The sequence below is a fragment of the Neofelis nebulosa genome, chromosome 13 (genome assembly GCF_028018385.1).
Source record: "Neofelis nebulosa isolate mNeoNeb1 chromosome 13, mNeoNeb1.pri, whole genome shotgun sequence".
In the NCBI taxonomy this organism is placed as follows: Eukaryota; Metazoa; Chordata; class Mammalia; order Carnivora; family Felidae; genus Neofelis; species Neofelis nebulosa.
This window is the reverse complement of record NC_080794.1, coordinates 58,803,437-58,820,900: the sequence shown is the minus strand read 5'-3', so window position 1 is coordinate 58,820,900 and position 17,464 is coordinate 58,803,437. Positions and strand designations below refer to the sequence as shown.

General features: G+C 41.5%; 1 protein-coding gene across 11 annotated transcripts in view; it reads right to left on the bottom strand.

The window, feature by feature from the left end:
• PLCE1 (phospholipase C epsilon 1) overlaps positions 1-17,464 on the bottom strand; it is a 324,803-nt gene that overhangs the window by 138,425 nt on the left and 168,914 nt on the right. For all 11 annotated transcript variants that reach the window (XR_009252465.1, XM_058697220.1, XM_058697219.1 and 8 more), the window contains one exon: positions 10,948-11,264. Coding sequence is in view for 10 of the 11 variants with exons in the window: in XM_058697220.1 (XP_058553203.1) it covers positions 10,948-11,264 (317 nt within the window). In the remaining variant the exon portion in view is untranslated. The remainder of the gene's footprint in view (positions 1-10,947; positions 11,265-17,464) is intronic.

Below are 17,464 nucleotides of genomic sequence, written 5' to 3'. Positions count from 1 at the left end.
ACGACAGGTGGAATTTATAAGGAGGCATATTTCAGTTTGATTTAAGGAAGAATTTTAAAACAAAGTGAGCTCCATCAACATAACACGCTCATTAAAATGGACTGAACTCTGTCTTTGAAAGTTTTTAGCAAAATCTGGGTAAGAATCTGCAAGGGAGAGATTGCTACATTTGGTGGATGACAGAGGTATGTAACATAACCTCTGAAACCTCATCAATAATAATGTTCAGAGTTGTGTCTGGCAAAAGCCTTCTCAACCTCCAAGGCTCTGAAGCCTTTGATCATCATCAAGGGCACTGCGTCTGGTGCCCTCTCTCTTCCACTCTCATGGCACATACCGTCCTTGTCTGTCATGTGGCATGGAATCACACTAGCTTATTGAGTATTCTGTGCTAGGTGATTTTATATACATTATCTTGCTTAAATGTCCCAATAACCATGTGAAGATAAAATTATCCCATTTTACAGGTAAGAAATGTGAAGCTAAAATCAGTTTTTGTCACTTACTTGCCCAGAGTCCTACAGTGAGTAAGTGACAGACCTGGACTCAAATCCAGACTTAGCAATAGAATCATACTCTTTCCACTAACCCATGGCACTTCTCTAAGCATGATCTCTCACATGGTAGCTAACGTTTTACACTACCCTTTTTTGGTGTATATTTATTCAATATTTTAGGTTTTATATGCCTTGAACTAGATTGTAAATTCCTCAAACGAAAGGCCATGTCTTGCTTTTTTTGGTGTATTTCTAATAAATAGCACGTATTACAGTAAACAACTGTCAACATCAACTAGCATAATGCATTCATAAATATTTATTGAGCATCTACTATATAGCTGGCACTTGGCAAAAAAACCCCAGACATACAGCAATAAACATGTTTGAAAAGTATCTAAGGATAAAAGCAAACAAGTCAATGGCTTTCCTGACTTTTGAGCCGAGACAGGAGCAAGAGAAGACAGCAGCTGTGGTATGACCAGGGTAAGAGGGTCTTAGGCAGAAAGAATAGCAAATATGAAGGCCGTGTGGAGAAAACTAGCTCTGTGTGTCCAGGAACAGAATAAAGGTCAATGTGGCTAGACCAGAGTCAGAGAAAAGGGGTGGCTGAGGTAAAGTTAAGGTGGAGAAGATGGGAAAAAGCATGCATGGTCTTGGCATTTTGGATTTTATTTCAAATGCAAAGGGAAGGCCATTGGGGGATTTTTAGCAGGGAGTGACCCGATCTGCTTTATGTTTATAAACGCTCACTCTGGCTGCTGGGTGGAGAACAGATTATACAGTATTCAAGCATGAAAGTAGTACTAAAGGTGAGTGCAATGGTGGCCAGTGGTGGCGGGTGAAATGTTAAGGAGTGGTGCAATCCAGGATGTATTTTTAAGCAAAGCAAATGGGACTTGCTGATAGTTTGGACGTTAAGGGTTTGGGAAAAGAACAAATCTGGAATGACTCCTAAGTTATTAGCTTGAGCACCTGGGTAGATGCTAACATGGGGAAGATAGCGTGGGCAAGACAATGGGTAGTATATGAATGGAGGAGTGAAAAGTCAATACTGTAGTTCTATTTTGGCCACATTTGAGATGCCTTTTAGACACTGTTAGAATGTAAGTTTGTGAGGGCAGGGGCTTGGTGTGTCTTGTTCTGTGCTGTCTCCCCAGTGCATGAAACAGCACCTAGTATCTAAGTGTAAGTATATATAAGTATATCAATAAAATCTTGTTGAATGAAAAAAGCCAAGGGGAGGCATTGAGAAAGCGACTGGATTTATGAATGTTTAAATCTCTTGCGCAAATGTAGATTCTTGGCAAGGCATAAATACATTCCTCCTTGGCTCCTACATGTGCAGTAAAGATCTCTAAGAGAATGGTTTTTGAAAGAGCTGAATTAAATATCCTAATAGGGTCAGTTAATGCAGACCTGGAGAGAAGCTCAAAATCCTAGTCTCGAACTAAAACATGTCTGGCCTTCCTACAGTTTCAATGTCACTGAAGTGATATGTCTGATGGCAAAGAACGCTGGGCCTTGAGGTGACAGAGGGCTGCTTCTCTGAGTCATTTTTACTATTTGTGAGAATAATAATAATTAACAACAACAAGAACAATATGTCTCAAATATGTCAAAATTCTTATTTGCCTATTTGTTAATTTCCATTGCATTCATTATTATTTCTATCAGTCCCAGGACTGAAGCACTGACTTGATGCCTGCTTTAAACAGAATAAAACAGGCCCCCACCAGTCAATTGGCAGTTCTCATTTTGGGCTGGTTAAATCCTAGACACATGATGGGAGCTTTAAGAAGAGTAACTTAAGAGAATACAAATATCCAGTCATAGTAACAAAATAGTTTGAATATTTAATATTTCAAAACCAAGTTCTGCACTGCAGCATGAGTACTGAAGAATGAAAAAAAAAATGCAGAAAGAAGAAAGGAAGGAAGGAAGGAGGGAAAGAGAAAACAAGCAAGTAAGCCACCACATTTATTTAAAATTTACTTTGGACAACTCTCCACTCTCTGCACTAATGGATGATCCCAAAGACAGGAATCATTGTCCCCCTGTTTGTTTTGGGATACAGCTTTGTTCTTCTCTTTGAATTCCAGTGGGACTCATGGTGTAGAGCAGTGATTCTCAACCATTGGTGACAGCTTTTGAAAAACACAGATCACCGAGCTCACCATGTATCCATGGAGTCAGAAACTCCTGGGAGCAGGCTACAAACATGTATATATTTTAAAAATATTCTGATGCCCTTGCCTTCATTTGGCAAATCAGTGAAAAACACTGTTCATGGGAATCACATGAGACATTTGAAGAATGAGCGCAGGCATGGAAGTCCTGATTCCAAGGTGCACGGCAGCCTTCCTCCACCACTTCTCCTGTTGTCCTAAGATTGAGCATAGCTTCTCTTCTTCCTGGTCCTTTGAAAGTACACATGGACTTCAGGACTTAAAATTTTGAATTTCAAAAGCCATCTCTATTGGGTCATAGGTTTCATGCAAAATAGAAGTAGACAGTGAGAGAAAAATACAACAGAGAGGTGTGGTCAAGAGAGGGAGATAAAGAAATAAAGTAATAATTTTGTTTTGTTTTGTTTTGTTTTGTTTTGGTATCCTACATTCTCAGGCACGAGAGGAAAGGAAGTTTAAAAGCCAAAGACCTGAAATCCCCCTTCTGCCTGATCCTGTAGAGATGACAACTGATCCTAATGTTCTTCTGGGACAATATTCTCAAACACCTAGAGATGCAATTATCTTCCCCCTCTCTAGGACCGCAGCCTCTCAATTCAGAGATGCCACATTTTCAATATCAGGAAGTGAGCCCATGCGTTAAAGTCAACAAAGACGTCAAATTCATTATACATGCTGAAATCATAAAGAATATTTTGAGTCCTCCTATAAAGAAAATGGCTTTCATCAGAGTAAGAGAACCAAGTTGAGGAAAAAATGCTCCTTCAGCTTTTGATTTAATAGCACAAGATAGACGATCCAAGAACACTGGCTCTGGAAGCCAGATCATCTGGATTCAAATCCTAGCTCTAAAAACTGCAGGTCACTTAATCAGCCTCTCTGTGCCTCAGTTTTCTCATCTGTTAACTGGAGAGATCATTATAAAAGAAATGGGATCTACTATTATTGTTAGTTATCTTAGTTTTAGAGTTTTGTTTTTGTTTTTGTTTTTAAATATATATTTTTAAATGTTTATTTTCGAGACAGAGAGGGATGAAGCATGAACGGGGGAGGGTCAGGGAGAGGGAGACACAGAATCTGAAACAGGTTCCAGGCTCTGAGCTGTCAGCACAGAGCCTGACGCAGGGCTCGAACTCACGGACCGCGAGATCATGACCTGAGCCGAAGTCGGCCGCTTAACTGACTGAGCCACCCAGGCGCCCCTGTTTTTGTTTTTTTTGTAACCAACACTGAACCATTTGTGTCTTAGGTCCTCAATGCTTGTCATCTCTCTGTATACTCACATAACCCATTTGAGGTAGGTACTATTATTATCTTCATCTAAAGATAGGGTAGGGGTTAGGTAGTTAGCTTGAGGTTATGCATCTGGGAATGGTGGATTAGAATCCAGCAGGCTGACCCTACAGTTGTACCCTGACTGATGATGTGCTGTGATGCCCCTCCTCATTCTGAGCCCTGTTATTCACTGAGAGTCACTGAGTAGAATCCTGGAGTGCTGATTTCAAGAACTGCCCAGCACAATTTGCTGCCAGTCTCCAGGAAGATTAGCCTCCTACTAATAACCTTGCTCTTAGAATACTGCCTTACACAGCTGAGTCTTTGTGGTTTAATTGCCTACTGTATTTTTTGGTTCAGAAATTTCTGGACTACTATTTCTGTTAACTCAGGAAGGTATGGTGAAATGTTCTGGAGAATGAATATAGTGTCTAATTTTGGAGGTGCCTCTGGGAGATGTGCTTTCCCAAAGGGAAATCTGGTTTTCCACAATGACCTGAAATTTCCCTTACCCTTAAGGGACTTTATTAGCAATCCACCCCAAGAATATTCGGATATGAGGAATAAATTTGTATAGCAGCCATAAACAGATGATTTACTTGGTTGTCTGCATAAAACGGGGAGAGGAATCTTTGAGAGGAACTTTTTCTAACATGATTGAATATACAAATTAAAAAATAGTATTTTTTCCAAAATATTTCAAGTGAAGGATACCCTTGGGCATGAAGACACTCCCCCATCAATCCCCACCATTATCATATGTCATGCATTTTCCTTACTGTGCAGAAATGGTCTTTCCTTGGCTATGACCAAACATACTTTTAGATGTTGGGAAATGCCAAAGTGATCATCACTTATGAAGGATTCTGGCTGAAAGGACCCAGGCCGAAACAACTGTACTCTGGCCAGATGGTTATTCTCGCAGTTCTTTCCCAGGAAGTTAAGCTGCACCTTGGCATTCTTTATAGAGGGATGGGCCTTTAAACTGTTGAACTGACATCTAGTGAAACCTACAAGACAGAGGGATCAAGTAACAACTGAGTGTCACTTTGGACTGCTGGCGTTTGTGTGGCTGGAGAAATAGGTTGATGATGACGAAACAGAAAGAGGTCAGGGAATGTCACCTGGGGCAAAGAGCTAAGTAGAATCCCTCCAGAGTCTTCTGGGGTCTCAGAATTAACTGTGGGCTAAATCTTGGGCTCATGACCTTCCCCTGGACCACCTGGTCCAAAAGCGGAGCTCAGATAAATGTTCTTGCCAAGAACTACTTGACAAGCAAAAACTGCCCTCTCAGGCCATAGGGAAAAGTGAACCTTTTGAGCTGAAAACCAGTACCCAGTCAGAGAAATCAATTATCTATTACACAAAAGAGCATCTGGTGTGGGCAGTGGTGGTTATAGAGCCAAAAATTCACTCTGTTGACAGATTCTGAGGCCTAGCTGTAGATGCAGACCACGATGAGTTCTAACTACCAAGGTCATCAATGGGTGAACAATAAGACAGGAAGCAGTGGGCCATGTTGAAGAGGCATAAGGTTTGAGAACTAGTTACTCAGAAATTTGAACCCAGAATACCACCAACCCCCATGTTCCACCATAGCCCTCAGGAGTGAGGAGGGAAGAAAGGTGTGAAACCAAAGGGAGTAAAGATGGTCTTCAACCTTTAGTAGCTTCTCATCTCTTCTCAGCTCATGTGCTAGAGTATGTGATCTCTTTGGTGAAGTTATCTACCAAAAAATGCCTCTCTGTCTCCTCTAGAAAAGATAAATGGCTCTGGAATTTATTCTAAAAGAAATGAAAAAAACAGTAAAATCAAAAGGAATGTGGGCTAGAGTAGAGGCTGGATAGGGGAAGAAAATGGGGGGAAAACCCCCAGTATGATTTGAAATTGTCAAAGCAAGAGACTATGGGTGGCTAGGAAGTGAGGTTGCTCAACTTGAAAAGAGAAAGATAGAACACAGGTTTCTTGGAGATTTAGACCAAGAGTATGGCTACAGATTGTGTCCAGATCAAAAGGGTTCATGAAGACCTACCTCCCAAATCAAGCAAAGCAGGACTAAGCCTACTCCCCACTCCCAGAGATCCAACTTCCACTGGCTTGAGGGCTGACCCCTTGCATCTTCTGTTTGCTTGTGAGGATAAAGAGAGGACTGTCTTTAAAAAGTTACTCTGGTGTGCACCAGTCTCGATGTTGGCAGGAGAAAGAGGAATAGGGTGAAACACTGCTTCCAAGTCACAATCTAAGTTTATTTTATTTTATTTTATTTTATTTTATTTTATTTTATTATTTTAATTTAATTTAATTTAATTTTATTTTATTTTATTTTATTTTATTTTATTTTATTTTATTTATTTAATTTATTCTGAGAGAGAGATAGCATGAGTGGGGGACGGCCAGAGAAAAAGGAAGAGAGAGAATCCCAAGCAGGCTCCACACTGTCAGTACAGAACCCAACACAGGGCTTGAACTCATGAAACAGCAAGATCATGACCTGAGCCAAAACCAAGAGTATGACGCTTAACTGACTGAGCCACCCAGGCGCCCCGGTAAGTTGATTTTAAATGATTTATCTCCTGGCCTTCCTTCATGTAGGCCATTTTTCCAGTTATTTTATGATTTTACTTTGAATTGCATTTTAACCATATTTTCCTAAGAACAAATGTTATGCAACATTGCCCGAAAGGCATCAGGGATTTTCTCCCCTTTCCCCACATTACAGTTAAGTCATTGTGTAAAGTATTGTTAGAATTTGGGAAACTTCTAGCTCAGGATCATGTTCAAATGACAATCAGGAGCAAGCTGCCTCCCTAGACAATGAGTCTTGCTCATAACAACAACTGGCTGTCTTCTCATCTAGAATATCCTCCCTTCCCTGTGATGTTCCCCCTCTATCCCAGCCATCCCTCAAGGCCCAGCCCCAACCTCCATAGCTGAGCAGAGAAAGCTCCGATCACCCATCCAGACACCCCAGCTCCCATATCTGTGCCACTCACACTGCACGTACTTTCTGCCTTTTTTGGTAGTGATTTGTGCTCGTGCCTGACTACAATTTAAGACTGGTAGCTTCTGGCAGCCGCAGACTGTTACTCATTTTCCTCAGTGCTTATCCACCATGGTGTCCTGCTTCTGAGAAGTGCTGAAAATATGTTAACTGAATAATTGAATGCATAAATAAACGCATTCACTGCTCCCCTAAGTGACTAGCACTCTTGCCATGGAGCTAATATTCTCTCTTGTCTTTGAGATTCTCCAGTGTTTCAAGCAATATATATCTTCCTTCCAAGGAGGACAGTGCATTTATTTTGTGCATCCAATTTTGACAGAACCAAAGTATGGTCTTATAATGTTGTTGATTTTTATCATATACTGCTAATTTCTCTTTTTTTACTTTATGTTTTTAAATATAATTTATTGTCAAATTGGCTTACATACAACACCCAGTGCTCCTCCCAAGTGCCCTCCTCAATGCCCATCACCCACTTTCCTATTTAAAGGAATATGTTTGCCACACTGATGAAAAAAAGAGAAGGCTATAGCACAAGAGGTGCTCAATAAGTCTTAAGTGAATGAATGAATGAATGAATGAATGAGTGATAATAGGAAATCAGATAAAAATAGAAACAGAAAGAAGAGTAGAAAAAGAATAGATGCACAGGAGATTTAGAAAGGAAGTAGAAAGAGAGGATAAAGGGAAAGGAGACTCAAGACTAATTAAATTCCCAATTAGCAATTCTAGTTTTACTATAAACTTGAACTTGGTTAATTAATTAATTAATTAATTATTTTAAAAGATATTTAAAAATGTTTATTTGTTTTTGAGAGAGAGAGAGACCATGAGCAGGGGAGGGTGGAGAGAGAGGGAGACACAGAATCCAAAGGTGGCTCCAGGCTCTGAGCTGTCAGCACAGAGCCTGATGAGTGGCTCGAACTCACCAACTGCAAGATCATTCCCTGAGCCGAGGTTGGATGCTTAACCGACTGAGACACCCAGGAGCCCCTTGAACTTGATAATTTAACAAGTAGAGAGGAGAGCCACTGTAGCAAGAGTTATATGTCAATATATTTTATTACTGGTCATGTTGATCTGGAGCACTTACTTAAGGTTACGTGTATACTGGGTGCCTCCACTGTTCTATTTCCCTTTTGAAATTAATAAATATTTTATGGAGAGATACTTTTAATTTTTAGTTATTTAGTTATTTCTTTAAGTAATCTCTACACCTAACATGGGGCTTGAACTCACGACCCAAGATTAAGAGTTAAGTGCTCTTCCTATTGAGCCAGCTGGGCACCCATTGTGAAGAGATACTTTTAGGCTAAGCCAGTATCTTGTTTCTCATCATAATTTTGCCCAGTAATATTAGCATTCATCAGTGGTTCTTGCTTGTAGCAATTTATTGCTGGGGGATCCTAATGGTGATTTCCTATTTTTCTCATCCTGCCACATTTATTAATTGATTCTTTTATAATTAAGAGCGACCCCTCCCCTCCTATTATTTTAGCTATTCATTTATTTATATCAGTATGGACTCATAAATACTTATTCTATGAGTCATAACCCAATACTATCATTATTTATTTTGCTATTTAAGCTTTACTTTCTTTGTGAGTCAGGGATAATGACATCCACCTTACACAACCATGATGAGGATTAAATGGGATTTAAAATGTGAAAATGTCCAGTCCAGAGCACCTAGTAAATAAATGCTAGCTCCTTTCCTCCCTTTTCTTTACAGAAGGTAAAGCCACACTACCTTGGAGGCAAGACCCTTCTAACCATGTGAAAATCTGAATTTAAGAATTCTCTTTTAATTCTCTTTCTACACTAAGGGATATAAAGCAACTAGAAGTTAGCTAGCCAGTGTTGCCTACTGGAGGTTTTTTCTCATCTGCCTGTAGTGACCATACATAGGACTGATTTTTAATCAGTATACCCATAATTTGTATGAAAATAGATGCTTGAGAATACTTGAAAACAGACTGTTCTCTTAAGTAGTTTAAGTGTTTTCCCAGAAATCTTGTTTATGTTCTGAAGTTGCTTAGCTAAACTATTTTCAGAGATAGTCCAAAGCACGCCTCAACCCAGCTGTGCTTCGTATCATCACTAAATCTGAATTAGCGAAATCACTGATTCATCTTTGATTCCCAAGGTTATGGGAGTGAATGGAAGAAACTGAAGCTTTCTTTCTCCAAAATTAATTTAAAATTAGACTTTAAAAGTTCAGGCAAAGCAAACTTCAGGTAGAATTAGAACGACAACGAAAACAACAACAGACAAGGATAAGGTCCTAAGGCCGTGAGAGTGAGTAGATCTGAAGTTTAAAGCAGTACACAAAATACAGTAAAATCTACTAATAAAACACTCAATTTACTGGAACTTCCATTTTCCACCCTGTTTTTATCAGTAGGGAAAATCAAGAACATCAGGAGATTTATTTTAAAAAGCGATTTAGGGGCAGTGTGGTTCACAGGCTCTCAAGTAGATTCCCAGAGTCTACTTACTTGCTTTGGGGTGGGATCAAGTGCCACCCCTCCACGTGAGCCTGGAACAGTTGTGTAGTGGTTCACAGCCCAGGCTCTGGAGCCTGATGATGCAGGTCTGGATATCACTATTGTCATCGACCACCTATGTAACTTTGGGCAAATGACTTCATGTCCTGGTGTCCCAGTGTCCCCATTGGTAATATGGGGCTAATGAGAGTATCTGTCTCCCAGGGTTGTTGGGAGGAGCAAATAAATGGTACGTGTAAAATGATGAGCATGACAATGCCAGATGGTATCAGCAGTTCCTGAGGATAACAGATCTCCTTTTGAGGAATGCTGTTTGGGGCATGTCTGGACACAGAATTGCCTGGACTCAGCCTCTAACACTTTCTGCATCCACTGGGCCTTATCACGGTCACTGACATTTACCACCATCATTGGAGTCATGATCGGCAGGCTGTGGAGGCTGCGAGGTGAGCTGCCACAGTTGGAAAGGCTTTAAGTAACAAAGTCTGACTGGTCTTCTGTCCATCAGAGATATATGGGACACAGATCAGGGGCAACCTCAGCATTTTAGTAGTTTACTGGATTACTAAATTAAGAAACTACTCCATTTGTGGAGTTAAGCCAATCAACAAACGCAGATGGAAATTTTGTGTTTTAACATTCAAAGAAAAGAAATTAAGCCTAAAAGAAATAAAATGTAGAACAGAAAACTCTGGGTGTGGGGTTATATGGGGAAAGAAAATGTTCTGTAAGCCTAAGAGCACAGCATCCCCTGGTCCCGGCACTGGATGGAGACCTGCCTTTCCTTCTTTGGTCCAGGACCACACCATGTCAACCATTGGCTCTTTTCCACCCAGCCAGCCCCTACACCTCTCACAGTGTCTTCTGCTCAAGTATTCCAGTATTTCCAGTCTCTGGTCAAAACTGTTCTCACCAGCTCTGGGTTCTGGTAAGGTCTCAGAGGCTTTGGAGGGACTTTCTGGGGCTGAGGATTTTGATGGCATGCAGGGAACAGGAGTGGGGTGATTGATTGCCTCTCAAATCCACATTTGTCCCCATGCTCCTGACCCAGGTGTGTTGGTTTTTAAATTTCTGCTTAGAAGCCCTGATAGTGGAAGAAGGGGTGGGCTAGACAGATCCATGGCCAGAGATCACACTGTCAAAGATATGTGGTTTTAAAAGCACTTGTAGGAACAATGAGGGGAATATTGGAAAATGGGCCCAGGGAGAGTATTTTGGACTGGTTGTCCAAAGGGAGAAGGCCCATGGACTTGGTGGAGATAGGATCAGTTAGGCCAAGGGCAGGTTGGAGGGAAGTGACAGAGAGGGTGACAATGTGTTGTTGATCTCATTGCTTGGAAAGAAAGCAGCCACCATGGAAGTCACAAGACCAACAGGTAGATGAGACACCAATAACAGACAAACCTAAAAGGAGAAATACGTTTAAAAATCACTTACTAGCAATTGAATCGCCACATCTCCAAGTGGTTTCTTACCTCATTAAATCTCATCACAAGATCTTCCAGGGCATTGTGTTCTCCGTTCTGGGAGTTAAGAATTGATGCTGAGATGGACGCTTTGAGGCAGGGCAGGGATGTCTGGCATTCTGGAGAGCCCAAGTCCCGGGTCAAGAAGCAAAGGTAGTCAACTGGCAAGACCCTTCGGTAAATGTTCTGTTCCTGCTCCATCAGGATGCTGGCGACTTCCTCTGGGAACTGAATGAGGGGCTGCAGATCAATCAGCTCCTTGCTGATCCCAGCTGAACTTGAAGGGAGGGCACTAGAATTGGCCATGGAGGTGCCTGGCTGACGTTCTGAAATAAAGCAATGAAAGTTGTGGTGACACCAAGGTTGATATCCTTACAACAGATGTTTACTTGAGAGCCACTAAAAATCTTACAGGTTTCTTAACCAAGTTTCTGCTTGGTGAATAGTTCTATACTATCTTGTTATGGAGACCCTTCTGATAACTGTCCTGCCTGCTTGCTCCTGCCCCCTGGGGGTGGGGAAATGCTCAGTTTCCCATTTTCAGAAGTGGAATTGGTCTCACACACCATTCTCTAATCAGTTCACTGTGACACTTTGCAGAGTAGTAGGGAAGGAAAATGTACCATTTGTTTCCTCATCCACCAGTGCTAACCACCAGAGTAAAAAGAAATGAGGGTGGGTGTGGGCACAGGAATTGAGATGGAAGAGGAAAGAAGGCTGGAGGGGAAGAGGTATGTGTACCCTGTGTGTAAACACCCAGGAGTCCCCGGGGACTCTCTGTACACAAGGTTCAAAGCTTCAGTCTACCTGCCAACCTTCCACCCTCAAAGACTGATTCCACCGAGAACCATTTGGAGGTTTGCAGGGACAGAATCACTTGTAAAAGTAAGGGAGGAATAGGTAATAAGGAGATGTGTCTACATAAATAGAACAAATAAATAATAGATTGCCTCTCAAACCCACATTTGTCCCCATGCTCCTGACACAGGTGTGCTGGTTTTTAAATTTCTGCTTAGAAGCCGTGATAACGGAAGTATCCACAAGTGGCAGTAAGAAACTGGTGAGGGAGGGAGAGCAGCCAGTGCATTAGACATAAGAACCAAATGCGTTCATAGGCTCCAAATTATTCCCTTAGCACAAATTCACTTTATTTTGACCACTCTCCCTCTTTTTTTTTTAATTTTTTTAACGTTTATTTATTTTTGAGACAGAGAGAGACAGAGCATGAATGGGGGAGGGGCAGAGAGAGGGAGACACAGAATCGGAAGCAGGCTCCAGGCTCTGAGCCATTAGCCCAGAGCCCGACGCGGGGCTCGAACTCACAGACCGCGAGATCGTGACCTGAGCCGAAGTCGGACGTTCAACCGACTGAGCCACCCAGGCGCCCCTCCCTATCTGTCTCTTAATTTCCTGCCTACAAGTCATTCATTCATTCATTCATTCATCTACTTAACCAACCATCCATCCATCCATCCACCCATTTAAAAAGCTATTCAAAAACCTATGATGAGCACTAGAACAGAATGTCCCAAGTATGATCAGTTTTGTGGCTAAGTTGGGGAAATATCATGTATTCATGTCACAAATCCTCTTCCTGGAAACATGAGGCACACAGGTATACTGTTAAAGGTTCTAAGGGGTCTTGCAGTAAAGAAATCCATTTACATTGCTTGATCCAGTGCTTCCCCAGAGTCACATTTTACATATCACACCTACTAAGCCACTCTGTATAGACCAGAGCTGCTGGGAGCCCCTCAGGAAACGCTGATCTGTGTGCGGGCCAAACTGCTCCTACTCCTTATCCAGTTCACACCTTTTCCTTCCCAGAGGTCCCTTCCTGGCCAGCTCCTCTTCATGCTTCTTATAGTGGTTCATGAGGGGACCACATTTTATTTCCTCAGAATCTTTCTTACATTCCTGATTTCTTAAAACAGGCTTATTGGCCCTTTGGCAGAATAAAGCCCTTCAGATGGCATGGCATTCCTCATTGCCGATGGTCATCTGGCTTGGACACTGGACAGTGGTAAAGTTCATGAGGAGGACTTTGTCCAGGCGCCTGGGTGGCTCAGTCAGTTAAGTGACTCTGGATTTTGCCTCATGTCATGATCTCATGGTTTGTGAGTTCAAGCCCTGAGTTGGGCTCTGCACTGGCAATGCAGAGCCTGCTTGTGATTCTCTCTCTGCCTCTCTCTCTGCCCCTCCCCTACTCTCTCTCTCTCAAAATAAACAAAGTTGAAAAAAAAAGTGAAAAAGGAAGTCTTCGTCAACATTCAAACCTTAGCATCCTTGACTCTTTTTAAAATCTCTATTGTTGACAGCCTTGGAATCATCACTCCAAAGTGCTCCATCCCTGTAGTACTGAACCCTGAAGTCCTTGGCCTTGAATCTGACTGCTTTTCCCTTCTGCCCTTTCTACTAAACCTTCTTTGTCTTTGGCAGACTTCCAGTTCCTGGCCTTAGTCTGGGTGCATCCTTAGAGTTTTAACATGGCGCCCACAACACCCAAGATGCCCTCCCGAGTCACCTTGACTTTCCACCACGTACTTACTTCCCAATCCTCAATGTTTGGCAAACTCAACCATGCATAATTGGATTCTGGGTTGCTATATGATGACAATGACATTGATGTTACTTGGTGATGGGATGCTTGCTAATTTATGTTATCTAACTTCAGCTGGGCTCTCAGGGCAGTTTCAGACTTGACATGAATTTCTAAATTTTTTTCCTAAATAACTCACTGTCCTCTTTACCTCTGCAGTAGGGCTGTTCTATTCTTCTGACACTCCCAAACCCACCTGTATTTTCCTTATATTTATTTATTTCTTAAAAAAATTTTTTTTGAGTGTAGTTGACACACAATGTTACATTAGTTTCAGGTGTAAAACACAATGATTTGACAAGTTTGAATACTATGCTGTGCTCACCACAAGCATAACTATCATGTTTGATACCTACTACATGTTTATACACTATGATAACTGCCAAGTGTCAGGGACTACTTCTGTGAATTCAAATGGCCCTATTTCTTACGTTTCTCCTCCTTCTCTGAGAAAGGTGTGCACTTCCTCCTCCCCAAGGCCCACCTAGGTTTGTGACTAAGTTTATTCAACTTGCCTCTGTGGTTATGTCCACCATCAGTCCCTTTCTTTCCACGGATTCTTTTTTGCTTACACAAGTGTTCAGTTTCCTTTACCCTTAAAAACAAACTAATAAAACTTCCCTTCTCTCTTAAAGTCCACATCTTCTCTAGCCTTCCCTTCATTGTGTACCTTCTGGGAAGGGCAGTGTACTTTCCTCTGTAAGTATGGTGACCATATCTTCTGATCCAAAAGTAGGCCATACCGTCTGCCCAAATTAATAAATCTGTAATGATGTGGGAGAGAAAGACATAAACCAGGTCTGCCCTGGGAGCTCCTAGTTCGTAGACCACCCCGCTGACAGGGCATCTCTGTTGATGGTCTGGGCTCTGCCATTCTTCTCTTGACCCATCCTGTCCCATGCAGCTCAGCCACCACCTCTGAAGCATAGCTCAGGAAAAGTTCTTGGTGATACTTGCTATTTAATTAAGTTGCTCCCTTTTGCAAGAGTGCTCTCAGTGACAATCTAACAAAAATTGTGAGGAGAAAACTTTAAAGTTTGAACTACACTGCTCTCCACTGATCTCCTGATCCTATTTTGAATATATTCCAGTCAGAACTTTCTGTTTTGTCTTCTGTATAAAAACTGTAGTATCCAAATTATTGTTTCTCTTTGATTCTAAAAGGCAAACGGGTGACTAAGGAATACAATGATTTATTGTAGCCATTTTTATCCGTCTTTTGGACCAACCTACCAAAAATCAACTACAGTGGAAAGTAAGGGATACCAAATTATATTTGGTTCTCTCTAAGCTCTTATTTGAAATTAATTAAAATACAGCAAGTGTCTTGGGGCGCTTGGGTGGCTCAGTCGGTTAAGCGTCCGACTTCGGCTCAGGTCGTGATCTCACAGTCCGTGAGTTCAAGCCCCGCATCAGGCTCTGTGCTGACTGCTCAGAGCCTGGAGCCTGTTTTGGATTCTGTGTCTCCCTCTCTCTCTGACCCTCCCCCATTCATGCTCTGTCTCTCTCTGTCTCAAAAATAAATAAACGTTAAAAAAAAAATTTTGGGGGCGCCTGGGTGGCGCAGTCGGTTAAGCGTCCGACTTCAGCCAGGTCACGATCTCACGGTCCGTGAGTTCGAGCCCCGCGTCGGGCTCTGGGCTGATGGCTCGGAGCCTGGAGCCTGTTTCAGATTCTGTGTCTCCCTCTCTCTCTGTCCCTCCCCCGTTCATGCTCTGTCTCTCTCTGTCCCAAAAATAAATAAACGTTGAAAAAAAAATAAATAAAAAAAATAAAAAAAAAATTTTTTTAAAATACAGCAAGTGTCCAAATCTACATGGCCCACATGGCTTTGCTCTCCAACTTTCTGAATGCTTTAGAAAGAACTGGATTTCCTGAAAATTGAGTCAGAATGTGGCCTGATGACAAGCAGACAGCAGCTTCTGGATATTGATAATTTATGTACAGTGGAATTAGCCATATATGGGAAGTCTTCCCAGAAGTAACCAACTCTGAAACATGATTTCAAAGTATAACACTCTGTGAAAGAAAAGGAGCGCCTATATCTTGTGAAATCACTTATCTAATATGTAAGAGAAAATTTAATAAACTATACAAATGATGTAAGATAATATATTATAAATGCAATATATCTTGAGATAGGAATCACATGCTCTGATGAATAGAGTCTGCTGGCTGGTGAGAAAGAGCAATAAAGGAGACCTAAAAAATTGAATGAAAGAAGAAAAAGACGCCTGGTCATTGTAACCCCAATAAATGCCATGGCCCCAGGTGTCTCAGTATAAACATAACATCACACTCAAAGGAAACACAAATCTGACATTAGAATCCTAGAAACATAATGTAGACCTTTCGTGTAGGTTTCCTTAAAGCAGAAGTACTCAGGGATTTTACATCATGCCCCATGAAGACACATCCCAGAAATCTTGGGACATAATTTTCTGTCCCACAATTTCCACACTTTTAGCAGCTGTTAGAAACTTTCCACTTTTTCTCATTCTTGCTGAGCTCTCCATATAACCTCCTTGCCTTTCACATGCCACATGGCCCCAGCTCCCAGCTCTAAGTCATCCTCACACTACCCCCCTGCCAATTGTCTGCAAGATGGACAACTCTACAATGGATGAAAAACCCAGGGCTCCATGACCCTTGATGCTTCCTTATTAATTGTGGAGCAAAATTCATAAAGCCCCCTGGATGCTACAGTTCTCCTCTTGTGAAAAAAATTTTAGAAAGTTCATGGTGAATAAAATTACGTACCTAATTCACAGTCAATGTTTGCTCGTAGCTCTATGTTCTTCAGTTACTTGCTATTCTATAGTAGAATAGGGCTGTATCTCTGGACACAGTCCCAACTTGGAAATATTTACCACGAGACCCAGGATCTTCAAATTCTGATTCCCTGCTCGATATTAGCTTCCTGAACTAAACATTTCATATCAATTAATTCAGGGAGTCAATAGTATTATTACGTGAGGCTCACATGAGAGGTCACGTAAGAAATAAGCCAGGAGCAGAGATTTGAATCAGGGTCTACGGGACTTTAGAGGTCATGTGCTGATCGCTCAGCATATGATCTCTTGGAACAACAGAATGCCATACTGACATTCTGGTTTTTAGACGCATCTAGAGTGATATTAATATAAATCAACTTCTAGTGCTTGTTCTTTGGAATGATCTGATCAAATAAACTGTTCAAACTACAAAGGTAAGGATTTTACCTTAGAGTGCAAGTAGTTCTCCCCTTGGTCAGTCTGGAACCATCACTTCAATCACTACAACTACATTAGAATATAGCACCCAGAAACTTACAAGTGCCCTTTCCTTTCCTTCTTATAAGTTCAAAAGAATGTTCCTATGCTTTAAGCATTTTCCAAAGACTATTACAGTGATTTTTATGCAGAGCATGGTTTCTTGGTTAATAATTTAGAGACATATTGGGTTAAACAAAGTTAAACAAGATTCCTTCCCCCACACCACCACTATTTTAACTGCAGTACTTCTCAGAGCCTTTAATAATTCCCACAAGGGGACAATACTATCACAGGACACAGTAGCTTTCCTCAAGCTTGCTGTCTATATATCATTTACGTGGGAATTACAGTCCCTTCAGAACTTGCCACACTCAGTGATTCTCAATGGGAGAACAGGGCTTAAGGTGTTCGTGAGGTTAGGTAGTGTCCAGGGAAGTTTAGTCTGCTTTGTTGCTGGGACTCTATGAAGAAACCATGTGGGTAGTGAGAGGATCAAAACACATACATAAAAATATATCATCCTAGACTTTGGGGTCTCCAGTTGGATATAAGCAATCAGCCTGCCTCGAGAGAGGGAAATCTGGGCCATGTCTTCCCTTAAGGGATGCTGTTCTGAGAGGCATCCACCCTGCCATCCCCAGAGTCCTCTCGTTTCTTGCTTCCTTTCTGGTAA